General features: G+C 37.4%; 1 protein-coding gene across 1 annotated transcript in view; it reads right to left on the bottom strand.

The window, feature by feature from the left end:
- FOCAD (focadhesin) overlaps positions 1–27,871 on the bottom strand; it is a 272,034-nt gene that overhangs the window by 204,709 nt on the left and 39,454 nt on the right. The window contains exons 5-7 of the mRNA XM_052644701.1: positions 18,534–18,635; positions 11,180–11,384; positions 7,587–7,793 (exon numbers count right to left, since the gene is read on the bottom strand). Coding sequence (XP_052500661.1) covers positions 7,587–7,793; positions 11,180–11,384; positions 18,534–18,635 — 514 coding nt within the window. The remainder of the gene's footprint in view (positions 1–7,586; positions 7,794–11,179; positions 11,385–18,533; positions 18,636–27,871) is intronic.

The following is a 27,871-nucleotide window of genomic DNA, read 5'->3' on the forward strand; positions in this document are numbered from 1 at the left end:
CTACCTAGACTCCCGACAAACAATATTTTCTGTTAAGAGTACATATGCTTAGGGCTCTGTGCTTCCAATGCAGGGGGCATAGGTTCAATCACTGGTCAGGGAACTAAGGTCACACAAGTCGCGTGGTATACCCAAAAAAAAAGAAAAAAAGAATATATATATTTTGCTTGAAATGGAAAACACCTTAGGTTATGATCATTCAAATGGGCTAAAAATAGTTCAATTTAGTTCAGTTTACCCACTCAGTCGTGTCCGACTCTTTGCGACCCCATGAATTGCAGCACACCAGGCATCCTTGTCCATCACCAACTGCCGGAGTTCACTCAAACTCATGTCCATCGAGTCGGTGATGCCATCCAGCCATCTCATCCTCTATCGTCCCCTTCTCCTCCCGCCCCCAATCCCTCCCAGCATCAGAGCCTTTTCCAATGAGTCAACTCTTCGCATGAGGTGGCCAAAGTACTGGAGTTTCAGCTTTAGCATCATTCCTTCCAAAGAACACCCAGGACTGATCTCCTTTAGAATGGACTGGTTGGATCTTCTTGCAGTCCAAGGTACTCTCAAGAGTCTCAAGGGACTCTCAACACCACAGTTCAAAAGCATCAATTCTACAGTGCTCAGCTTTCTTTACAGTCCAACTCTCACATCCATACATGACTACTGGAAAAACCATAGCCTTGACTAGACGGACCTTTGTTAGCAAAGTAATGTCTCTGCTTTTGAATATACTATCCAGGTTGGTCATAACTTTCCTTCCAAGGAGTAAGCGTCTTTTAATTTCATGGCTGTAATCACCATCTGCAGTGACTTTGGAGCCCCTAAAGTCTGACACTGTTTCCACTGTTTCCCCATCTATTTCCCATGAAGTGATGGGACCAGATGCCATGATCTTTGTTTTCTGAATGTTTGAGCTTTAAGCCAAGTTTTTCACTCTCCACTTTCACTTTCATCAAGGGGCTTTTTAGCTCCTCTTCACTTTCTGCCATAAGGGTGGTGTCATCTGCATATCTGAGGTTATTGAGATTTCTCCTGGCAATCTTGATTCCAGCTTGTGCTTCTTCCAGCCCAGCATTTCTCATGATGTACTCAGCATATAAGTTAAATAAGCAGGGTGACAATATACAGCCTTGATGTACTCCTTTTCCTATTTGGTTCACCTAAGACCAAATATATTGAAACTAATGGGGCCTAAGAAATACATCTATTTTCAGTGTGCCATGAAATAAATCTGATATAAGAACAGAAAAGGAATAAAGAGGAAAAGACAAGTTAATGTAATATTTGAATTGAACATTTAGCTAAATATCCTGGGGGACAGGAAATTTCATAACATAAGGATTTTAACAGTTCTACATATTTTTAATTCCTTCTAAAATTTTTAAAATATTTGGCAGATGGAAGACACAGCATAAATAAGACCTTCTCCCACAGACACCATTTCATCATTCTCAATGAAAGTATTCTGTCATTCTATATTAAAATCAAAAATATTTTTAAATTTGATTCAAGTCAAAAATAGGACAATGTGAATTTTAATAAGGATATTATCTATAAGAAGTTGAAATGCATCAAATATGTTTAAATCTATAAATTCAGAATACTTTCATAAACTAGTAAGTAAAGGGAAACAGTCAAGCCTGTATTCTAACTTTTCTGTATAAACTCTACTACTGGATAACCAAATACTAAGTGGAACCAACTACTTCTTTTAAGAGAAGTATTCCAGCTGACAAATGAAGAAGAAGAGAATTAGATCATCATTTCTTTAATTCCTAATGAATTAACGGAATTAGGCACCAGCATCAACATCATAGGTACCATTAGGCACTAATACCAATATCATAAAAAGAAGAGCAACACATATTATGTGCTTCTCGATGAAAGAACACACCATGACCTGTAGTCTTGGAAACAAAAAAATAAAACAAAAATCTGAATCTGATCAGGCCTCTATAGCAAACAACCTATGAACAGGGAAACATGTCAAAGTGCACCAAGAGATTGCAATCAGCAGATTTCAAGATTTACAAAACTCTATAGCTCACATAAGTCAGATTTTTCTTTTAAAAAAAAAACATACAAACAACAGATACACACGGAGGTGATAAAACTATAAACAAATGTAAAGAAGATATCACTATAGAAGTCAGGATAGTCAGGGCAGGAAGGAGGCTGTGATTAGGACTGGGCTCCTGGAAAACTTCTAGGGTTGCCAGAAAAATTCTATTTCTTGATTTTTGATGCTTACAAGGTTGTTTACCTTATATGCAGAAATATATATATAATAATAATGAAATTATTTAAGGGTGCTAGTTTAAAAAGTAGATGTTTGGACCCAACCAGCCCAGCTAATTCAGCATCTCTAGGGGTAGGACCTGGGCATTTGTAGTTTAAATAAAATCTTCCTAGTGATTTTGATGCACTCTAGTCTGAACAATTTGACTGGAATATAAACTTCACAGATCTTGTCTTTTTCACCTAACTGCCATAGCAAAATATTTGCCATAAAAAACTGTCTCCTATTCATATGAATCTACACAAATACAAAGGAACATTATGGGTTTACCTGTTAAGTACATTATATATATGGTTAAGATAGGCAATTCCAAGTAATTTAACTATATAATATTATCTATATAGTATTTTCTATATATTATTTATTTACAGATACTATTTATCCATATTTTATATATATTTTATTAGTATATCAGTATATTATCTAGTATAGCTATTATCTAATAGGTATAACTATATAAAATTGACATAAAATCTGAAAAAGTATGATTATTTTATTATATTAACTACATAATTTGTAACATCTAAGTAAGTTTGCAACACCATAGGCTGTAGCCCACCTAGCTTCTCTGCCCATGGAATTTTCCAGGCAAGAAGACTAGAGTGGGGTGCCATTTCTTACTCCAGGAGATCTTCCCAACCCAGGGACCAAACCCATGCCTCTTCTATCTCCTGCACCGGCAGGTGGATTCTTTACCACTGTGCCACTTGGGATATGGTAATAATGTATAGTAGCATTTAATATGTTTAACAGCATATATAACAATATATTAAATGTTACTATACATTATTACTATATATTACTATATCTAATAGATAATATATAATATTATAATACAGTTTTTTAAAGTTACCATTAATATATAACACAAACATATTATATAATATTAAAATTTTTTAAAGTTACCATTAATATATAACACAAACATATCATTATATAATATATATATATAAAACCTAGCATCTGCTTCCCTGGTGGCTCAGACAGCAAAGAATCTGTCTGCAATGCAGGAGACTCAGGTTCAACCCCTAGGTCAGGAAGATCCCCTGGAGAAGAAAATGGCTACCCACTCCAGCATTTTTGCCTGGAGAATTCCATGCACAGAGGAGCCTGGCAAGCTATAATCCATGGGGTTGCAAAGAGTCAGACATGACTGAGCATCTAACACACAGAACACACACACACACACACACACACACACAAAACTCAGCATCAGTGAAGTCATGCTAATCACAAAACTGACAAACTGACAAGAGATTTACTTGTGTCTTCCCCGGCTCCCACCTCCCACCAAAGTCTACACTCATGTTCTTTGTTTCCTCACTCCTTTATTCCAGTTTGGTTCCTATTGCCATCAGTCTGCTGAAACTGCTTCTTCTGTGAAGAATACATCTCTACAGGCTGAAGCCTAAGAATACTTTCCAGCCCTTACTTTAAATCCTCTCCCCAGAACACTGTTGACCAATCCTCTTTTTGAAAAATTCCTTCCATTGATTTTCATGTCTGAGACAGACAACACAAGGAGTATCTCAAAAGGGAGGATGATCACCTGTCTCTTCTGCTTATGATACAATCCTCCTAGCTCTACCTTCTCAGACTTCTCTGTATCAATACACTCCAGATAGTCACAGCCCCTAGAATTCCATCCCAAACCCTGTCATGCACCCCATGGTTAAAACTCTCACTCCAAAGTTGATGTTTACAAATGTATACCTTTAGCCTAAGTTTCCATCCTAAATTCTAAAACCATATATCCATCTATGATACCTACATATCTCAAACCAAGCATGGTGGTGGTGTAGTCGCTAAGTCATGTCCAACTCTTGCGACCCCATGGACTGTAGCCTGCCAGTCCATGGGATTCTCCAGGCAAGAATACTGGAGTGGGTTGCCATTTCCTTCTCCAGGGATCTTCCTGACCCAGGAATCAAACCCAGGACTCCTGCACTGTAGACAGACTCTTCACTAGTGAGCTATGAGGGAAGCCAAAGCGTGTCTAAAACTGAATTTATCGTCTTCCCTCCAACATCAGCTGTTTCTAAAGTGACTGCCACCATCCAGTTGCTCAAAACAGAAAGTTGAGACTCCACCAAGGACTTCTCCTTGAGCATATACTCAACCACAAGGCCCTACTGATTTCATGTTCTATATTTCTCTTTTCCTGTCTTTATTTCCCTAATTAGCCCCTTGCCATGGACTGAGGACCCCCTTCCAAAATATATACAATGAAGCCCTTACTGCCAATTGACTGTATTTGGAGTCAGGAAGTAATTATTAACAGTTAAATGAGGTCATAAGGGTGGGGCCTTAATACAAAAGGATTAGTGTCTTGTAAGAAGAAACAATAGAGACCTCATTCAAGATCCAACCAGTCCATCCTAAAGGAGATCAGACCTGGGTGTTTATTGGAAGGACTGATGTTGAAGCTGAAACTCCAATACTTTGGCCACCTCATGTGAAGAGTTGACTCATTGGAAAAGACCCTGATGCTGGGAGGGATTGTGGGCAGGAGGAGAAGGGGACGACAGAGGATAAGATGGCTGGATGGCATCACCGACTCGATGCACATGAGTTTGGGTGAACTCCGGGAGTTGGTGATAGACAGGGAGGCCTGGCGTTCTGCGATTCATGGGGTTGCAAAGTCAGACACGACTGAGCGACTGAACTGAACATTCTTGTCCTCTCTCTACTGTGTGAGAACACAGTGAGACAGCATCCTTCTACAAGCCAGCAAAAAAGATAACTTACTAGGAATCAAACTGGCCAGCAGCCTCATCTTGGACTTCCTAGTCTCCTGAACTGCGAGAAATAAATTTCTGTTGCTTAAGGTATCCAATCTGTGATTATTTTATTATGGCAGCCCTAGCAGTCTAAGACATCCACCCTCACTTCCTGCCCTATTCGCGTTCCCTTCCTCCAAACCCTTTCCCACTCTCCCACTAGAATGATCTTACACACACACAGGTAGGAGGGCACCACTTTGCTGAAAGTTCTTCAGTAGCATAACACTGCCTAAAAGATAAGACATAAGCTCATTTGTGAGGGAGGGAAGAGCCTTTGTGATAGGCTCAGCCTTCTCTCTTACATCTTAATCCTCAGCAACACTCAACACTTTTTTCTGAATGGGCCATGCCTGTGACTTCCTCACATTTCTGTGTTTGGGCACACACTATTCCCACAGCTGGAATGCCTTCCCAGCTGCGGTTTGCACCAAGTTTGCTTAGCAAACTCCTCCAATCTGAACTCAGGCCCTATCTCCCTCAAATTATGCTCCCACTGGACTTTAAATACACCCCCACAAAAACATTTACCTTACTGTACTACAATTATTTATTTGCATGTTTCTAAGTCACTTGAGGTCACAGAATGGCCTTTTCATTTATGAACAACTGACTCTTGATAAACATATGGGTTTGAACTGCACAGGTCCACTTATACATAGATTTTTGTCAACAGATACACAATATAGAACTACACAATCAGAACAACAGTTGAATCAACAGATGCAGAACTCCAGATATGGAGAGCCGACTGTATTTTCCACCTCTCAGAGAGTTGGCACCCCTAATTCCCATATTGTTCAAGGGTCAAATGAATTTGTCCATTGTTTTTCAGTCATTCAGTTGTGTCTGAGTTTTTGTGACCCTATGAACTGTAGCACACCAGTCTTCCCTGTCCTTCACTATCTCTGGAGTCTGCTCAAATTTATGTCCCATGAGTCAGTGATGCCATCCAACCATCTCATCCTCTGTCATCCCCTTCTCTTCCTGCCCTCAATCTTCCCGTGCATCAAGGTCTTTTCCAATGAGTCAGCTCTTCGCATCACATGGCCAAAATATTGGAGCTTCAGTATAAGTCCTTCCAATAAATATTCAGGATTGATTTCCTCTAGGATTGACTGGTTTGATCTCCTTGCAGTCCAAGGTACTCTCAAGAGTCTTCTCCAACATCACAAAAAGCATCAATTCTTCGGCACTCAGCATTCTTTATAGTCCAACTCTCACATCCATACATGACTACTGGAAAAACCATAGCTTTGACTAGATGGACCTTTGTCGGCAAGCTAACGTCTCTGCTTTTTAATATGCTGTCTAGGTTTGTCACAGCTTTCCTTCCAAGAAGCAAGTGTCTTTTAATTTCATGGCTGCAGTCACCATCTGCAGTGATTTTGGAGCCCAAGAAAATAAAGTCTCTCACTCTTTTCATTGCGTCCCCCACTATTTTCCATGAAGAGATGGAACTGGATGCCATGATCTTCGTTTTTGAATGTTGAGTTTTAAGCCAGCTTTTTCACTCTTCTCTCTACCTTCATCAAGAGGCTCTTCCGTTCCTCTTCGCTTTCTGTCATAAGGGTAGTGTCTTCTGCATATCTGAGGTTATTGATATTTTTCACGGCAATCTTGATTTCAACTTGTGCTTTATCCAGCCCAGCATTTCTCATGATGTACTCTGCATATAAGTTAAATAAGCAAGGTGACAATATACAACTTTGATGTACTCCTTTCCCAATTTAGAGCCAGTCCATTGTTCCATGTCCAGTTCTAACAGCTGCTTCTTGACCTGCATACAGGTTTCTCAGGAGGCAGGTCAGGTGGTCTGGTATTCCCATCTCTTAAAGAATTTTCTACAGTTTGCTGTAATCCACACAGTCAAAGGCTTTAGCATGGTCAGTGAAGCAAAAGCAGATATCTTTCTGGAATTCTCTTGCTTTTTCTATGATCCAACAGATGTTGGCATTTTGATGTCTGGTTCCTCTGCCTTTTCTGAATCCAACCTGTACATCTGGAAGTTGTTGGTTCACATACTGTTGAAGCCTCGCTTGGAGTATTTTGAGCATTACATAGGGTGTGGCCTATAAGTGTTGAATATTTGTGTCCTACATGAGTAAATGAAAAAACTATCACTGTGGTAGACCCTTAACTGATGCTCCAAACAGTATGTGATGACCCATTTTTATAATAAATGATAATAGCAGCATTATATTACTGGGCTTCCCTGGTGGCTCAGATGATAAAGAATCTGCCTGCTATGTGGGAGACCCAAGTTCAATCCCTGGTCGGGAAGATCCCCTGGAGAAGGGAATTGCTACCCACTCCAGTTTTCTTGCCTGGAGAATTCCATAGACAGAGGACCCCAGCAAACCACAGTCCATGTGGTCACAAAAGTATGATCTAATAGTATTAGATAAAAAACACCTTTGATATGCAATAAAGTAAAAGAGTATACTCACCTTGCTACTAAAAGACCAACATAAGTGATAACTGATATTAAAACTTCTTACTATCCTTACCTCCTTCAGAAGTTCAACACTGTGCTCTAAAAGGTGAATTAAAGATGAGCATTCCCCAGTTATGTTTAAGCTGACTTCACAGACACATAGCAGCTGAAGGGTTATCTGGGTAAGCTGAATTTTCCAGAAAACAGGATAACGCAAAAGGTTTAAGTATACTTCTTCAATAAACAGCATCACTTCTGTTGTCTGTATCAAATCTTTGATCTGAGAAACAATCATTACAGGATATTAAAATAATACATAAACCAAAGGATAATTTAACTTATACAAGAAGCTTACCAATAAGTTACTTTTTCTCTAAACCTATAAAGACTTAAAAGAAATGAAGAAATTTGTGTAACTCAAAGACAGTTAAACCATACAACCCTGCCTTCTCCTATTGTCACTAACTGAAACACAATTTGCTACTGTTTTTGTTAGTGCTGGCTGGCACAAATTCTTCTCATTTATTTTTCTAACTACTCTCAGTGCAGATTTTGAAAGACAAATTACATGAGAGTTCCACATGTTGAAGTAAATAAATTAAAGTTGGCTTTGAATCCTTCAAATGAACTTGCCTTTATATAATTCCAGCATAGTTACCTGCAAGAAAAGGGTTAGCATGTTATTCTAATGCACCACTAAGCCCTCCATCTGCAAGAAATTTGTTCAGACAACCTTAACTGAGAGCATCATTTCCACACATGGCAGATGAAGTGAAAGACCACATTCAAATAGTAGAGCGTCTTCTCAACTGGCTAATGTATCAGATAGGAAGGACTTGAATGCTCTTGAAAATCCCAGTTCAATTCAAACCCAGCTGTTCTGATCAAAACTCTGGAGTTAGTGCTAAGGATATGGTCCTACTCACAGACACACTGGCATTTCCCAGAGATTACAAACAATGAACCATCTGCTTCAATCAGGAGCCTTGTGTCTGTTAAATTCATCAAGAGGAAAGCCTACAGTTGACCAGCTGTACCTTTCACCCAGTCGTTACTACCATAATAACCCCAAAAGACTGTAAGTTATACAAAGAAAAATTAATTTCTAACAAATAAAAATAAAACAACTATTAAAAGATCAAGGGGGAGGAGACAGCAGAAAATACTAAGTTATTAAGAAAATATGTGAACAGTTGAGTAGCCAAATTATTTTACTTCTTTGCAAACATATAAAGGAGTATATTTGCAAAGGCAAAAGGCCACCAAGAATTGAAAGGGATTTAAAACAAAGTAAAGCCTCATGCTTATTTGACAACATACTTCCTCGAGTGCATTTTTTCTACATACTTAAAATTTTCTGTAATAAAAAAAATTTTTCAAGACAGTCTCAGTAACTTCACATTAAAAGTTTTCTAATCTTTAACATTACCAAAATTCTTAACAAGGTTACTTTGTAAGTAATGGTTTCTCTTTATGTTGAAATAGACCATGTGCAAAGAATAATATGTGAGATGACAAGTCACAATTAAAAAGAACGCCTGGGACCAAAGTGAGTAGTGAAGTTTAAGGCAGGTAAAAACACAACTCCATAAATACAAAATGAAAAAACAATTGAAGTGAGAAAAAAAATAAATAGGAGTTTCACTGGTCAGCATCTCATTGACTATGGATCAACAGTGTGACAGCTATTTCTAAGGAGAAACTTTTGATTATAACATTGTTTTGAAATGCTCCATATGGATCAGACCACATCTACAGTACTACATTCAGCTCTAAAAAGAACATTTTATAATAATACATTCTCATCACCAACAGACTATAAAAATTCCTTGCAAAGAACAGTGAAAAGTCGAAACCATTTCATGCAGAAAAGTAAAGAAATTGATGAAGAAAAGAAAGAAGAGAGAAAGGGAGTAAAGGATTAAAAGGAAGAAAAGGAAGGAAGAAATGTATAAGACAGAATGCAGATAAGCTGTTTTAAAAGCTTATTTTATTTTGTTTTGAGAAGAACAGAGACTAACAGGTAATCTTAGGAAAATGCAGGTCAATTAGAAGTATTTGCTAAAAATATATATATAAAAAACGGTTGCCTTGCAAAATAGCATGCTTCCTATCACTGAAATATTTAATTAGTCATGGGATGGTTGTCTCTTAAAGAGTGTAATAAATACATATAATCAGTGGGAAAATGAATTACACTACCAAGGTCCCTCCCAGCTCTGTTCTTCATTCCAATAAAGCTGAGTTGTTAATAATTAAATGTATTTATGTCACTAGTCCCATTAGTTCCAAATGATGGATCTGGATTTTTCTTCTCACCTACCGTGACTAAATATATTAACAAGCCACAGATCCCCAGGTGGCACTAGTGGTAAAGAACCTGCCTGTCAATTCAGGAAACCTAAGAGACACAGGTTCCATCCCTGGGTCAGGAAAATTTGCTGGAGGAAGGTAAAGCAACCCACTCCAGTATTCTAGCCTACAGAATCCCATGGACAGAGCAGCCTGGCGGACTATGCTCCATGGGGCCTCAAAGAGGCAGACACGACTGAAGTGACTTAGCATGCATGCACAGATTTCTGAAAATACTTCACAAAACACACTTCTAGAAGTATTTAGGCTTGTTAATATAGGTTGATAACAGTGAAGGCAAACATCTACCAAAGAGCACAGAACAGGGTAAGACAAGCATGCTGTGGAACAAGTGTATCTCAGGGCTACATGTTCTGCACATACCCTGCTTTATTGGCCACACAAAACAAAAGCAGGAGAATTCACTTAATTAACTTTTCTCTGCCTTGATTACAGGAAAGCCTGATTATGAGTCACAAAAGATTCACTCTAGTCACTCCTTGATAGCACAAACTTGAAACAGGTCATCTGTGACCTCAAGTGATCACCTTGAAAAATATTCACAAATGCTCTCCCATTGGCTAAGCAGCATGATACTCAGATCGTAGGCAAACAGCAAACTAGATGGTGAGATGGGATAAACGAATTTATATTCAAATTACAACAATCTGGCAACTGAAATATTTAAAAAAAAATCTGTAGTTACCAGATATGAGCTCAAATTTCTCATTCCTCTTAACTCTCTAAGCATTCTATCCATACCTCTATTACACATCTTTGTCCATCTACTTTGAATTATAAGAATACATATACCTGTTTTAGCTCCCTTACTAGACTGTGGTCTTTCCAAGAATAAGATCCATACAGGTCACCACATACGCTATAAGGAAACTTTTGAAAACTGGAATCTAGCCAGCACTCAGATAGTCAAGCCCCCAGGCTGTATGTACCCAGAGAGATGTCTTTTTCCAACTTACACAAAGAGGACTTTTTTTTTTTTAACTTATAACCCTCTCAGTGTCCAGCACAAGGGGAAACTCAGTTCAAAATTATTTTCCCTGAGGAGTCCTTTTTAAAGTTTTCATTCCTACTAATGCTAAAATGGATTATGTTGATTTACATTTCTGTGAATTTAGTTAACGTTGTATATATCAGAGTGAAATCTAGATTTGTTTCCATTATCATCCCCAAAACCCAGAAAGTGTTTCTAGAGAGGTTTGCCATATCACATAGGTTCTATTTTACGGACAACAATAACAATCAATATTTATTAATTCGGATGTCATATTAATGAAAGAGGAGAAAAGGCCTTACCTGCAAACATGGAACCATGTCACAACACAGTTGTAGTATCTGTTGTTCCAATACTGATGGTTGTTCTTTGTCACATGGGACCCGGGGTTTAAGTAAGACCTTGAGCAGAGTTAATCGGAGCTTAGCATATTCTTGTAACTGGGATGGTTCACAATATAGATACCATAGAAATGGTGCCATAATTTGGATACATGAAACTTCAGACCTGCAAGTAAGTCATGTAATGTAGAAGCCAGTCACTGAATTACACAGAGTAGAAACCAGGTGAGAGTCAAGCATCAGCTCAGAGTTCATGACATGTCATAAACTATGATACCACTGAGTGCACCTTTTTATCATGACTCTTCTATTCTTCCACGACCCACCTAAACTCATGCCAAACCGTTGTTTCTACACTGGGGAGAATGACTTAATACCTGGAGCCCATAAGCCTGATGCTCAGGACTAACAGGGTCTACTTCTACACCAAAATAGCATCGACATCTCCAGGACCAGCCTTTGGTAGACATCAGAATCATCTGAGAACCTTCTGAGAATTTAGACATCAGGATCATCTGAGAACCTTCTGAGAATTTAGACATCAGAATCATCTGAGAACCTTCTGAGAATTTAGACATCAGGATCATCTGAGAACCTTCTGAGAATTTAGACATCAGGATCATCTGAGAACCTTCTGAGAATTTAGACATCAGGATCCCTTTCTCCAAGAGTATGATACAAGCGTGCAGTTTTGAAAAAGCTCAATAGGTAAGGTCCTAAGTAAAACACAAAACAAAACTCATACAGACGTCCAAGAAGATGATCAACAGTAAATATTTACTTGTCAACTTGTCAGCACTTAGGGTGTGCATGTTACTACCCTTGGTGCCTTTAAATTCAATCAATCTTTGCCACAACCCTACGAAATAAAACTATTATTATCACATTTTACAGACACAGAAACTGAGGCAGACAGAAGTGCAGTAATTTGCCAAGTCCGCCTAAGTATTTCCCACTCAAAGGTGGAAGACTTTACAAATCTTTCATATCTATTTAGATTATAATACATCCCTATAACTCCAAGTCCAAAGTCACTAAAATGCCAGAATGACCTTTCAGACATAAAAATTTGATCATGTCATTAATCAGCTTGACAGAGTTTATGCTTAAGATAAAGTATTCACAAACTCTTCATAATTTGACCTCTATCTTTCCAATTTAATTTCTTCTTCCTCTCCACTCTCTGCTGAACTACACTAAATTTAGTTCTGATCATCAGTCAAGTCATCTGGGTTTTCTTCTCACCTGCTGTTACATTCATCTGTAACACTCTCCCCTTTCTCCTTTTCCTGTTCCCTCCTCTGCCTAATTTCTATCATCTTTCAGTTCTCCCCTTTAAAGGACTTCCTGAGGGCCTTCCCTGACACACAGCCTTAGTCAAATCCCCATTGTGTGCTTGCACAGCATAATGACTTTATTGTCATTATTTATTTATATCTCCATCCCCTGCTAGACTATCAGTCAATAAGGGCATGAATCATGGGTTTCTGTTTAATGCTGTATTACCAATAAGCATGCACACTAGGCCCTCAGAGATGCTCAATCATTAAATTAATTGATTCATTTACACTGTCACAGAGTAGTTTTATAATTACCATGCATTGATTAAATATCATGATTTTATTTTAATATTTTTCATATTTATTATAAGTAAGTTTTTATTAGATAAGATACAAAGATGAAACAGGTATTATCTATCCTTAAGAAGCATGTAATCTAACAGGGACCATCAGCTCTATTCCTGGACTAGAGAATACAAAGTGAAAAAGGTGCTAAAAGAAAGGTATAAGGTGTAATACTTAATGGAGGAAATGGTATGTAAATCATGACTGATGACATTAATTTTATAATGCTATACATTCCACAGCTATGTGATTTCAAAACACCATTAACAATAGTAAAAATTTAAAAGTTACCAAATTGTTAAGATGTAACCTATTCATTCATTCATTTATTCCCTTCACAAAATTTGCTGAGCTCCTACAGATATCTTCACTCTTCTATCTGCTAGAAACAAAATTAAACACATGCTCTGACAGAGCTGATAATATGGAGGAAGTTGTTTTTGTTTTCTCCTCATCAGCACCAATACTTACACAATCTATAAAAAAAAACCAAAAGGATTTGTGAGTTCATAATTATTAATGAAACATTAATAATTGTCTTTATTGCAATACCTACTATCGGAAACTAAAAAAACTTTCATAGATCAAGCAAGTAGATGATGTATATATGGATTAGACTATGGAACAGAAAAGAGACTTAAAAAACATTGTTCCCCATCTCTCTCCAATAATATACTCCCCAAAGAATAAATACTAGCCAGTTGGTAAACAATAGTTAGAACTGGACATGGAACAACAGACTGGTTCCAAATTGGAAAAGGAGTACGTCAAGGCTGTATATTGTCACCCTGCTTATTTAACTTATATGCAGAGTACATCATGAGAAATGTTGGACTGGAAGAAGCACAAGCTGGAATCAAGATTGCCAGGAGAAATATCAATAACCTCAGATATGCAGATGTTACCACCCTTATGGAAGAAAGTGAAGAAAAACTAAAGAGCCGCTTGATGAAAGTGAAAGTGGAGAGTGAAAAAGTTGGCTTAAAGCTCAACATTCAGAAAACTAAGATCATGCCATACAGCCCCATCATTTCATGGGAAATAGATGGGGAAACAGTGGCTGACTTTAATTTTTGGAGCTCCAAAATCACTGCAGATGGTGATTGCAGCCATGAAATTAAAAGACACTTACCCCTTGGAAGAAAAGTTAGGACCAACCTAGACAGCATATTCAAAAGCAGAGACATTACTTTGCCAACAAAGGTCCATCTTTAAGGCTATGGTTTTTCCAGTAGTCATGTATGCATGTGAGAGGTGGACTATAAAGAAAGCTGAGTGCCGAAGAATTGATGCTTTTGAACTGTGGTGTTGGAGAAGACTCTTGAGAGTCCCTTGCACTACAAGGAGATCCAACCAGTCCATCCTAAAGGAAATCAGTCCTGAGTGTTCATTGGAAGGAGTGATGTTGAAACTGAAACTCCAATACTTTGGCCACCTGATGAGAAGAGCTGTCTCACTGGAAAAGACCCTGATGCAGGGAAAGATTGAAGGCATGAGGAGAAGGGCATAACAGAGGATGAGACGGTTGGATGGCATCACTGACTCAATGGTCATGAGTTTGAGTAAACTCCGGGAGTTGGTGATGGACAGGGAGGCCTGGCGTGCTGTAGTCCATGGGGTCACAAAGAGTTGCACACGACTGAACTGGATTGAACTGAGGTGTTAAGAACATCCATAAAGAGCTTATTAGTTTTCTCCTACTTTGAGTACTAAAGGTGAAATGGAAGGTTCATGCAAAGAAAAGTATTTCCAAGGTGTTATTATTTGACACTAAAAGCATAATGTTGAGCTTTCCTAGGAAATATACTATCTAAAATCTCTATGCTTAATCTGTTCTGATCTAGATATTGCATTTCCTATGCGACCAACCTAGACAGCATATTAAAAAGCAGAGACATTACTTTGCCAACAAAGGTCCATCTAGTCAAGGCTATGGTTTTTCCAGTGGTCATGTATGGATGTGAGAGTTGGACTGTGAAGAAAGCTGAGTGCCAAAGAATTGATGCTTTTGAACTGTGGTGTTGGAGAAGAGTCTTGAGAGTCCGTTGGACTGCAAGGAGATCCAACCAATCCATTCTAAAGGATATCAGTCCTGGGTGTTCTTTTGGAAGGACTGATGCTAAAGCTGAAACTCCAGTACTTTGGCCACCTCACGCGAAGAGTTAACTCATTGGAAAAGACTCTGATGCTGGGAGGGATTGAGGGCAGGAGGAGAAGGGGACAACAGAGGGTGAGATGGCTAGATGGCATCACCGACTCGATGGACATGAATTTGAGTGAACTCCGGGAGTTGGTGATGGTCAGGGAGGCCTGTCGTGCTGTGATTCATGGGGTCGCAAAGAGTCGGACACGACTGAGCGACTGAACTGAACTGAACTGATGTGCTATCTGATGATTTACTATCAGTGCTGTAGAGTATGAAATCAACTGGTCTTAAGGAGAAAAGGAAAATAAAACAGATAACCTGAAATCCCAAAGTGACTAAGTGTGTTTAAAAATGTAACCTATTGTGCATGTTTACAAACAAGGCTTTCACATGTATGTTCAACAAGGAGGGAGAAATAGTGGGGAAAGACTTGGAATAAGAATCAAAAGACTGAGGCTTAGGGCCCAACTCTGCCAACTGACTAGCCACGTGACCTTGAGCAAATGATTTAGTGTTGCTCTCCTTAGTTCCCTCTCTGAAAAACTATGTGTTAGCCTAGTTAATCTTGAAAAAGCCACGCTTAAACTCCATGTGTGTTAGTTGCTCAGTCATGTCCGACTCTTTGCAACCCCATGGGCTATAGCTCGCCAGAATCCTCTGTCCATGGGATTCTCCAAGCAAGAATCCTGGAGTGGGTTGCCATTTCCTTCTCCAGAACACCATGACATCATTGTCAATTTACCCAATTCTTAGTTCTATAGAGATGAAGTCTTGACATCAGAGGCCTTCTACAAATGAGTACAGAATTTAACTAGAGAATCACATCCCCAAAAATCTAGCATGAAGATATACTGCTATTTCACGACATCTATATTCTATTAAAAATGAAACCAAACAGCTATTCTAACCAACAATTCCTAAGACAGAAAGGTCTAGGATACTAGCTATCATCACAATATTTTGCCTCCTTCCTGTAGTTGTGAATCACCATTTATATTCTTACTAAATTACCAAATTTCCTTATCTTCTAAATGTAAAAGCTACCAATCTAACTCACTCTAAAATTAAGTCTCAGGAAACTAACTGTCTGCTGAAAATGCAACCAGAATCATCAATTTCATCCTGTAAAAAATAGTCTCATGGTGCAAAAGTAGACATGAGACAACTGAAATTCTTTGCAAAGAAATATAAAATTATTTAGAACTTCTAAAAAGCTCTAGATAGCATACTGTAACACCTCAGAATTCAAATGAAAGGATTAAGTCAATAAAAGCTTATCAGTAAATAAATCAAAATCAATAAATAATCTTTTCTCCTTATGAACATCTGGACATTATCATTAGAAGAACTACTTCCAAATTCCAAAATAATACTCCTTTGAAATGAAAACAACTAAAATGTAATTTAATTATTTGCTAACTGAAGCATGAGACAAGTGAGATATTTATAAGGATTACCCTAAAAAGAAGCTTAATAACAGATTTGGCACGTAAGCAGCACGTCTTTTATAAAATATCCCAATCTATTTAACAAGAGAAATTTCATTAAACAACTGTTTAGAAATTTGTTAATTTTGCTTTCTGATATGGATGAGCAAAGACGTTTTTAGTAAATATTAATATCTTATCTTTGAAAATGCAGTCATGGGTGAGGGAAGAGAAGATGATAATGTTTATTTTAAGATATTTATTCAATTGTTACAGAGATTTTTCTCACTGGCAGATTCCAAGGTTCTCTACATCTCTGTAAAGCTTCTTCTGACAGTATATCCTGCCTGGAAATTCTATCTAAAATTGAAGTTAAAGACTCCAAAATGTAATTCTAATAAATTGTATCTATAGGACATTCGAAGACCTTCAAGAACAAGAACATTTGAATATAGCTAGTGTGGGAAATGTAGCTCAGGCATTGGACTACATGGTCAATGGTACTATCCTATCATGACCTTGTATAGGAGTACTAAGCAAGCTGTTAGATATTATATTTTAGGAGCCACTTTATAACCCACTGCCTGGGCCCCACCAATCTGTGAGCCTCCTGTGTATACATACATACTTTGAACATTTGTAAGCACCTAAACTGTGCCAGGCATTGTTAACATAAAGAATACTAAGACACAGTTCCTGCCCTCAAAAAAGTCTCGGTTAATGGAGGATACTAATTATAAGACAATGTAATAAATATAATGATGTCAGAAATCACAACTAAAATTATTAATTTAGGTCTCTCCCTAGAGAGACAATACCTAAAAAGAGATTTAAAATAGAGAAAGTAATCAAGAAAGGGCTAGTTAGACAAAGGATGTGCTGAGATTCAAGACAGTAAAGTAGAAATTAATAAGCAAAAGAAGAGGCAAGGGAACAGCACTTCTTGCTGTGTGGAACCAAAGCAAGTCAGTGTATTGCTGAATAAGTAATTCATAAATTATGAGGTAAAGAAAGGAGAAAATAAACTTGGCGAAACAGATCATACACAGAGCCTAGTATATGACATCACAGATCTCATCCTGTAGCCCAGGGATTTTCCAACTAGTCCAGAGACCAAACTATTGTTTTCCATTAGAAAGCTGCTGTGAGATATCAACACATTATTTAAAAAAAAAAAAGAAAGAAAAGAAAACAGTGTATAAAAACAGAGCTGGGATTTCCCTGGCTGTCCAGTGGTTAAGACCTCACTTTCCAATGCAGGAGATATGTGTTCAGTCCTGGTCAGAGTGCTAAGATCCCACATACCTTATGGCCAAAAACCCAAAACATAAAACAGAAGCAGTATTGTTACAAATTCAATAAAGACTTTAAAAACGGTCCACATCAAATTAAAAAACAAAACTTAAAAAAAAAAAAAAAAGCTGAAGCGGTGTGAGGGTGTTTCTATGTTTAGCCTCTACATTGCAAGTCCAGTTTGAAAATCACAGTGATGGTGACCTAAGCTAGGGAGTGATACAAAGATCTGCTCTCCTGATATGTCACCCTGATGGATGGCTTAGAGAATGGCCTTGCGCAGGATGAGATGGAAGGCAGAGATGCCAGTTAAGAACAGGTGGCAAGAGTCACAGCAAGAGATGCCCACCTGAGCTAATGCCATGGTAACAGAATGGGAGAAAGCTTTGAGGACCACCAGAAGGCAGAAGGCCTTGGTGAAGCTAAACTAGCTGCACATATGGTGGTCATCTGGTCCCAGTTGGCAATACTGCTTAATACCAACTGGCACTGGTTTCTAATAGAGAGATTAACTCACTAATCAATTTCCAGCAGGAAGACCTGTCATCCATATGTACTATGTAGTAGCTTACTGAATATTTCCAATCAACCTTCCCAACTATCCAATGCTTAGCTTCTTCAACAGCAGCTATTCTCATGGTCAATATTTCAACAATCAATAAAACTGGTAGGATTTTTTTTCTCCTAAAAAGAAAACAGAAAACTATATCCTGCTCTAAGACATTTCTGCAGGAGAAAACATTACAATCAAAGCAGCTTAAAAGAAAAACTCTAAAATTAGCATATACTATTCCATCTCCCTAAGTTATTTTATTTTATATTACCTTTCAAGGCATTGCTGGAAAAAAGCTGTCAGCTGCTGCAAAATGACTGGCCAGCAATCAGGTCTGTGCTCAAGAACAGTGATCAAAGGCTGAGGATGGTTTCTGAAAAACACACAAAGTCACACTGGAAGCTGTCATTTCAGGATACACATTTTTAATATCCAAATATAACATGAGAAAAAGCCACTGCCATCTAGAAACTTTTTTTCCAGGATTCATAATTGTCACAGAATCCTCATTTGCTGCATTTGTTGCAGAGTTGGCTCATTAGAACTATTTTTTTTTTAATCTGTTTTCCAGAAACAAGAACCTGAGTCTTAGAGACCCAAATTTGACAGCAGTCTCTGTTATCTAATAGCTCTATGACTTTGGCCAAGCTCCTCAATCCAGTAGCTCTCTCATTATCCACTCCCTTGATTCCCTCATTCTTGGAAATCTCTTCCTGCTGATGAATCTCTTTCCAGACCTGAAAGATTTCATCTCCTCTAACACTGTCCCAACCTATAAGCACCATCTCTCTGTCTCTATGGACCTTCACTGGTGGCTCAGCAGTAAATAATACACCTGTAAAGCAGGAAACGTGGGCTTGATCCCCGGTCAGAAAGATCCCCTGGTAAAGGGGATGGCAACCCACTCCAGTATTCTTGCCTGGGAAATTCCATGGACAGAGAAGCCTGGCAGGCTACAGCCCATGCGGTCGCAAAGAGTCCGACACAAATGAGCAATTAAACGACAACTCTGTCTCTGTTTCCATTTACCCCCTTTCTTCTCAATATATAGCTCTGTGTTCCCCTAATATACTTTAGGTAAGAAAAAAGAAAATATTTCTCCCATCTCAAATAACAAACTCTGCAAATTATAAATTCTGAAAATTTCTGTTGAACAAGGACAAATCTTTTTATCTGGGCTCCATCAATCAAGATACCAAAAAGACTATATAAAAGATCTGAAATGTGAAGGATTCTCAAATAATGGGGTTAAAAAAAGAAAAGGAAAAAAGACAAACAAATTATTCTAAGTAGTACAAAAAAGTCTACTGGAAATTGTAAATTCACTAGCTCTTTAAACTATGAAGTACTACACAAAGAATTTTCAGTTATTAGTGATGTGGTTTTTCCTCCAAGAAAAACATTTTTAATTAAAAATGCTACTTATTTTTTTAATGAAGTATAGCTGACTTACAATATTGTGTTAGTTTCAGGTATACAAAAAATGATTCAGTTATACCTAGATACATACATACAAATTCTTTTTTTATTCTTTTCTATTATAGGTTATTATAAGATACTGAACATAGTTCCCTGTGCTATTCAGTAAATCCTATTGTTTATCTATTTTATATATAGTAATATGCATCTATTGATCCCATACTCCCAATTTATCCCTCCCTTATCCTTTGTCAACCACAGTTTGTTTTCTATGTCTGTGAGAATATTTTTGTTTTGTAAATAAGTTCATTTGTACTATTTTTTAGATTTCACATATAAGTGATATCATATAATATGTGTCTTTCTGACTTCATTTATACAATAATCTCTAGGTTGATCAATGTTGCTGCAAATGGTATTATTTCATTCTTTTTTTATTCTGTTTTTAACTTTTTATCTTACATTGCAGAATAGTTTATTAAGAATATTTTGGTAGTTTCAGGTATATGGCAAAGTGATTCAGTTATATATACACATGTGTCTATTTTCTCAAATTTTTAAAAAAAATTTAAAATGCTATTTGAAAAAAATTCAGACTATATAGATGCATCTATCTTTTTTACATAAGAAGAATTATATACATAATTTTAATTCAATAATACAGCACAGCAATGTTTATAAAAAAAGAAAGAAAAAGATCAGACTATCAGTCACACTCAAATGATTTTTTAAAACTGCCTTCTTGGTGGTTCTCAAAACGTGATCGCCTTCCCAGCAATATCAGCATCACCTGGGAACTTGTTAGAAATGAAAATAAATTCTCAGGCCTCAGCCAGACCTAATAAATAGCTCTCCAGACAATTCTGATGCACTGCTATAAAGCAGTGGTACCCAGCCCGGTTGTGAGTTAGATTCATCTGTGGAGCTCTTTTTAAAATATGAGTGCCCAGGCTTCAATTATACTGGGGTTGCTAGGAGTGGAGCCCATGCATTAGTAATTTTTAAAAATTCTTCTAGCAATTTTGATGTGTTGCCAGAGTTGAAAATTGGTACAAGTTAAAAACCACATAAGAGGGAGGTTTGTAGTTGGGAAGTTTTTCTGATTTTTTTTTCTCTCTCTTAAACAGAAAATTATGGCAGATATGCCACACTGAAACACTCATGTTAAACACTTCTCTGACACTACTACACAGTTTCTGGGTATTATAACACCATCTCTCTATTCTCTCGTCAACCTCACCTAATCTATCAGCCACTAACTTCAAATGCTGGCAAGCTCCTGTTTGTTAAAGCACAGGCTCTTTCTGAGTGAACAGATTACTGCCATTGCTAAAGGACTGCTCCAAGCAACTCTTTATGCCAAAACTTAAAAATCCTATCAAAATCCCATTTCCAAATTCCAAACTCCTTGGCAGTTAATCCTATCTAGAATCTCCTTCTACCCTAGTTGTTACAGATATTAAGAAAATAAAAGCTACAAATCCTAAAAGCCTCTCAGGTATGTCACATCATCTGAACTTCTTAGATTACGAATTCAGCAGGTCATGGTCAAGCAAACATGAATCAAAAGGAAAGAACAGCGACTGTAATTAATTTTAGCTACGGGTTTTCCTTCTGACAAGCACCATACTGAAATGAAGAGCATCAGATATGACCACCCACTAGTCCTCCAGCTAATGGTGGCATTTATGACTATTTAAGAAGAAAATCCAACAAGATACTATAGTTTCTGTGTGATCATAAACCACTTAAGTGCTTTTCAATACTGTTCCCTTATGTCACCTCCTACCTCTTCCCACTTCTCACGTTTCCTCCTCCAAAAAACTGTTAAGAATCTACCTCCTTTTCAGAGACTCACAGACTTAGACAAAAACTTACGGTTGCTGGGTGGAAGGAAGTGGGGAAGGGATAGTCAGGGAGTTTGGGATGGACATGTGCACACTCCTGCATTTAAAATGCATAATCAACATGTGGGTACAGCACACGGAACTCTGCTCAATGTTATGTGGCAACCTGGATGGGAGGGGAGTTAGGAGTAAAATGGATACGTAGGCATGGCTGAGTCCCTTTGATGTTCACCTGAAATTATCACAACATTGTTTGTTACCTGACTATACCCCAACAAAATAAAAAGATTAAAAAAATTTTTTAAATCTCTTTTAAAAACTATAAAGAATGTGTCTCCTTTTAAAAACAGTTTTGTCCAAATTAAATCATATCAACAGAAGTAAAAATCAGTAATTTAGATTAGAAATGATGCATATATCAGCAAACAACTCTATCATACTTTATTAATAGCTTCTACTTTATTGGAATTGTGGGACCCATTGTAACTTTGTTGTATGACTAACTTTGTTGGAGGCTCATTCTGCTAGCTTTTGGGTTCAGCAAATTCTATTCAATATCTCAGGCTTAAACTCTAAAGACGAGATTATGTAGAATATAGAATAGGGACTATCCAAATTAATTACTGACTGTGTTGCTGTTTAGTCACTAAGTCGTGTCTAACTCTTTTGCAACCCCATGGACTGTAGTTTGCCAGGCTCCTCAGTCCATGAGATTTCCCAGACAAGAATACTGGAGTGAGTTGACATTTCCTCCTTCAGGGGATCTTCCCAGCTCAGGGATCAAACCCCCATCTCGTGCATTGGCAGGCAGATTCTGTACCACTGAGCCACCAGGGAAGCCGAATTACTGACTTAGACATCTGGAAAATTAACTTTTCCAGATAATTAATTATGTCAGATCCAAATGAAAATCTGTAGGAATAATATACAATATTGATTCCAAGAAATTAAAAACCTTGACAGACGAAAGGAAGTCCAAATTAAGAACACTGAATATTACTGCTGATTAACATTGATTACCATTATACTATTTCAACTTGGTATAACTAAGCTAAAATCAATTATAATTGCCAAAATTCTGTTTTAATACTTTGAATATAATGAAGAAAACAGCTAAGTTTTCCCTTGTGAATCACTACAATGGCACGTGAATGCAGCTATAAAATAATACATAAAGCTTTATGGTTTATAGAATGGACATAGTTTTTAATTCTATCTACTTTATTGTGCAGTTGCCATACATAAAGTTTTCTCAGTCTGGCTCTACTAACATTTGGGGTCAGATTACTCTTTGGCATAGGGGTTGTTCAATACACCATGGGATATTCAGTGGCATTTTTGGCTTCTACCCACTAGATGCTAATAGCATTCAGTCTAGTTACAGGACAATCAAAAATGTCTCTAGACATTACCGGTTGTCCCCTGGGGCCACAATTGCCCCTGGTTAAGAACCACTGAACTAGGTAAAATGGCAAGCACTGTGCAAAGTACAAAACTAACTCAAACATGGTACTGCTGCTGCTGCTGCTAAGTCGCTTCAGTCATGTCCGACTCTGTGCGACCCCAGAAACGGCAGCCCACCAGGCTCCCCCATCCCTGGGGTTCTCCAGGCAAGAACACTGGAGTGGGTTGCCATTTCCTTCTGCAATGCATGAAAGTGAAAAGTGAAGTTGCTCAGTCATGTCCGACTCTTAGTGACCTCATGGACTGCAGACCACCAGGCTCCTCCGTCCATGGGATTTTCCAGGCAAGAGTACTGGAGTGGGGTGCCACTGCCTTTTCCAAAACATGGTACTAGCCCTGAGCTATTCAAAAAAACAATGATTCCACCATTATCCTTCTTTACTAAGCCAAAAGCAATCAGTCAATCATGTCCAAAATTTGAAGTTTCTTATGGAAATATATTCATCCAATAATAACATTAGGTGCACAAAGGTAACAGTACAGTAGAAAATAGAAGACTTAAAATGGAAAGCAAATGTACCATTATTCCTTGCAAAAAACAGAAGCATGTTCCAAAATAAACAAACAGAATTAAATATTATGCATGATAATCTGGGTATGATAGAAAATAGTGTTAATTTCCTATTTAAAATACTATAATTAGCACATTTAAAATATCCTAAGGCTAAGTATAGTTCACTCTTCATATAGTCAAGGAATGATTCTTAAATTTATAGATTATTCAAGATTTTTCTTTCCTTTCTTCTCACTGCTTATTAGCCATTCCATTTCTTCCAAGTACCTCTGAGAAAGGCCAAGGTAAATCTACAATTCAAACTTTACTCGTCATTAGAAGCACTGTTGAGGAATAAAAAAATGTGATACAAAAGAACATCAAAACAAAACCTGGATTATGCCTTAAAATGTCAATTATCCCCTAAGCTAGTAGTCAAGTCATAAAGAGTAAGTTGGCTACAACACTTTATTCAAAATGATAGATAGGTTGAACATACAATCAACCTGATCACTTGTAAAGCTAACACTGGCAGACAATAAGCTCTATACAATTTTGAAAAGCAAACACAAATGTGGGGCACCAAAGTCATTATTTACATAAGCAGTGCCTACATAGCATCATCCGAATCATTTACTGTTATGCTGCCACATCCACGTCTCAGAAACAAAAACTAGAAATGGAGAAGTGATGTGAAATAGTGGAGGGAAAACACTGAATTAAAGGAAAGAATCAAGCATTCCAAATTCACCTTCTGTCTCTGCAAACACACTGTGTGATCTCAAGCAAGAGAATTAACCTCTCTTGATTGGGTAAGAGTTTCTTCAGCTGTAAAATGAGGAAACCAGACTAAGTACCTTCCAGGGCTAAAGTTCTATAACCCAAGTCACCCATTCAAGCCCTAACCTTTGAATTGCTCAAGATCAGAGGTGGAACCAAAGCCTGAAAAGGCAGAAAGCAATAAAGATGACTCTCAACTATTAATAATTCTATGCCAAGTTTAAACAGCCCTAAGGCCAACATCTAATAAAACCTAAGGCCTCAAAACAGTGGTCTCCTATTTTTATCTCAAATAAATAAATCACCCTATATTTTTCATTTCAGAAATGCAGTACTGTATCCAGAATAAGCCCACAGAAAATTTCAAATCAGAATTTCCTAACTCTTAAGACATCCATCCAATAGGTTCTGCTTTCTTCTTAAAAGAGAATAACATTGTAAAGATTGAAGTCAATATAAAACAGGCAACCAGGTCACCCTTCATTGGCCTCTGGTGCCTCTAATTTCTCCTTCATTCTGTGGTTTATAACATTTGTTGTTTTCCTGCCACAGATGAGCCAATTTGCTGTATGTTCTTTGGCACTTGCCCATTTCATAATTTGTAAATGTTTTAATTGTCATTTTAAGTAAAGCATTTAACACAGTACCTAACACAAAGAATACTTTGTAAATGTGGTTCTATTATGATTATCATGCAGATAAATTTGATTCTTAAATAGAGCATAAGCAGTTATGCTTCCCTTTCAGTGCCTAATGTACATTTTTAAATAAATGTAACAAACACACACTTTTCCCAAAGCACCTTTTTAAACTCTCTGAGTGGATCATGAAAAACCAATATCACAACCCCTCTAAGTACACTGTTTCAAAGTTAACAACGTTCAGAGGAAAAACAAAGCACAGAAGAAGCAGGCAGAGTTCCTACCTAACACTTCAGGACTCCCTACCCTTTAATAACATTGTCAACAACACAGAGCAGTGAGTGCATGCATCTTAACAGACTGGAGTGCGGGAAGGAATAAATGAAAAATTCGTGGTTCCACCAGACTAGCACAGAGACAACGATAAAATAAGGTATGTAACTAGATTCACCTTTCCAAGTACAAATGCATCAATCTTAATAGAAAAGGAGTTAAAAAAAGAGTAGTCTTGCGGTAGGCAAATCAAAAAGCAAAAGTTATTTGTAACCTTTAGGTCACCTCAACCTTTCTGCTACATCTCTAAGTGTAGGAAAGCTATGATTTGATTTATATCACAAAGTCAGCGATAGACACAGATTGCCTTTTCTGTGTGAGGAAACAATGCCTGCAGTCACCATGCATTTTCATGTATGCAGCTGTGACCCTGGCGCTTTCAGAAGCATAGCATAGCACTTACTATATCAAATATGCATTTTAAAAGCATTTCTCTACCTGCTCTGAATTTTGATTTGAAAATGTTGGTTAGAAGCCAAAGTAGGGTTAAAAAAAGAGAAAAAAAAATAAAGCTCTGCAGATTTTAAGATAAAAATGAATAAAAATTGATTCCACAATAAATATTACTATAAAAAAAGAAAAATTAAATGATAATAGTGAATCCTTATCTATCCTATGGAGTCTTAAGACAAATGCATTTCATCCACGCCAGAAAAAGAAGACTTGGAACAAAAAAAGTTTAATTTTGACATTTTTTATTAATTTCCTTTTTTCTTTGGGTCTATAACACAGATAGGGAGAAGATAAGATTTCTTCGAAAAGAGACTTCATATTACAATGGTTCTGCCCTCATAGTGAACCTTTCCCACGACTCCTATTTTGAGAGGCAGGGTTTTAACACAAAGATGTCTGCCAATGTCAGAAGGCTAGAACTATTTTAGGTACTAGTTGGTGGCTAGGGGAAACATACAGACACACAGGGGTTCAAAACATCTATTATTAAGTTACATCCTTGATTGGGAAAGAAAAGAAACTAGAGATAAGATAAATAGGCTAATAAGGTAAAAATCAAGATATCTTGTGCTCTTAAAGACACTTACCAGCAAGTCACCATACCAATTTTTAAACTAAGCATGTGCACTTCGCAGAATTTATAAAATATTTCCTGGTGGCAACCGCTAACTGGAAGATAGTGTATGTACAAATTATTCTTTAGGTCTGATTTTTAAACACCAAGTGTAAACCCCAGGTGACTGGAACCATAAACTGTGAACAAAGACTCCCCTGGGTGGGAAAGATGAGGGAAAAGAAGAAGTGAAAATGGAAGCAAAACATGCAATTTGACACTAAGAATCAAGTCATATATGATGTCCACATCTAAAGCTTATCTGTATCTCCACTGCCATTAGTAAATCTGAAAGGAGCGGTAGAGTTGGGAAATTACCATTTTGAAATTATCTCAGTGAAAATTAATAGGGAGGGGGGAGCTGTGAGTTTAATGAGGAACACGATATATTTTGGTCTCATAGCATCTTCTCCACAGACTGCTTATTAGGTACAAGAAGAAGATGGTAACTACACAGTAGAGAAACCAGATATTACCTTGATAGGGTAATGAAAATTAAAATCACCAATGAAAGGCAAGATGGACATCAGTGTCTCCAGACGAGATGTCCTGAGAAAGGCACAGCAACACTTTCACAGTATTCGAAAATGTCAATGTCATAAAAGATAAAGGATGAGATAATTCCAAGTTTTAAAAGACTAAAAAGATATGACAGTTAAAGGCAACATCTGATCCTAAACTGGAGCCCGTACACTAAAAATAAAAAGGAAAGAGGTATGAAAGGACATTATTAAGCCAAATGGTTTTGCCTAGGATATGGATTATAGGTAAAACTGTTACATGAACATTAAATTTTCTTGATTTGATAATTGTACTCTGGTTATATAGAGAATATCCTTGTTCTTAGAAAACATACCCTACTGAATATGTACAATCTACTCTCCAATAGTTTTTAATTCTATAGAGAGAAGGATAATGAGAATGTGGAAAATCAGTGAATTGGGGTAAATGCCAGATGGAAATTTTCTGTACTATTCTTGCACCTTTTCTGGAACTTTAAAATTCTTTCCAAATAAGTTTTAAAAATAAAACTTTCAATGACTTCCCACTACTCTTTAAAGAAAACCCAAAGTCTCTACCATGGCTCGCATCTTCTAGGCCATGTCTAACTCTTCTGAGCCTCTGTCTTGGCCTCTTCCTCCCTTAAACACTAAGCTCCAGGCGCCCCGTCTCCTGTTAGTTCCTCTAGGGCACCAGGCCCTCACAAAGCAGCAGCTAAGCACATGCTTTTCCCTAGATCTGAGATGCTTTGCACTCTTCGCACAGCCAATTCCATCTCACCCACCAAAACGGAAAGAAGAGACAATGCAAAAAGAGTTTAATGCTAAGAAGTGACTTTCGCTTTTCAGGGGGAAAAAAGGTATGAACCACAAAGTACTTCAACCTTCAGGACACACATCTTTAAGAGCTCAAAATTAACTCTACATCTAAATAAACTCATAACACCACACAAACAGATATGCAAATACTGACAGAGTAAACAACTTTCATCTACTCAGGGTATAATCATCCATTGCTATTGGCCTAATCACCCATTTCAGAGCATACCATCTGCCCAAAACATTT

This window comes from Budorcas taxicolor, chromosome 8, assembly GCF_023091745.1.
Source record: "Budorcas taxicolor isolate Tak-1 chromosome 8, Takin1.1, whole genome shotgun sequence".
NCBI lineage: Eukaryota > Metazoa > Chordata > Mammalia > Artiodactyla > Bovidae > Budorcas > Budorcas taxicolor.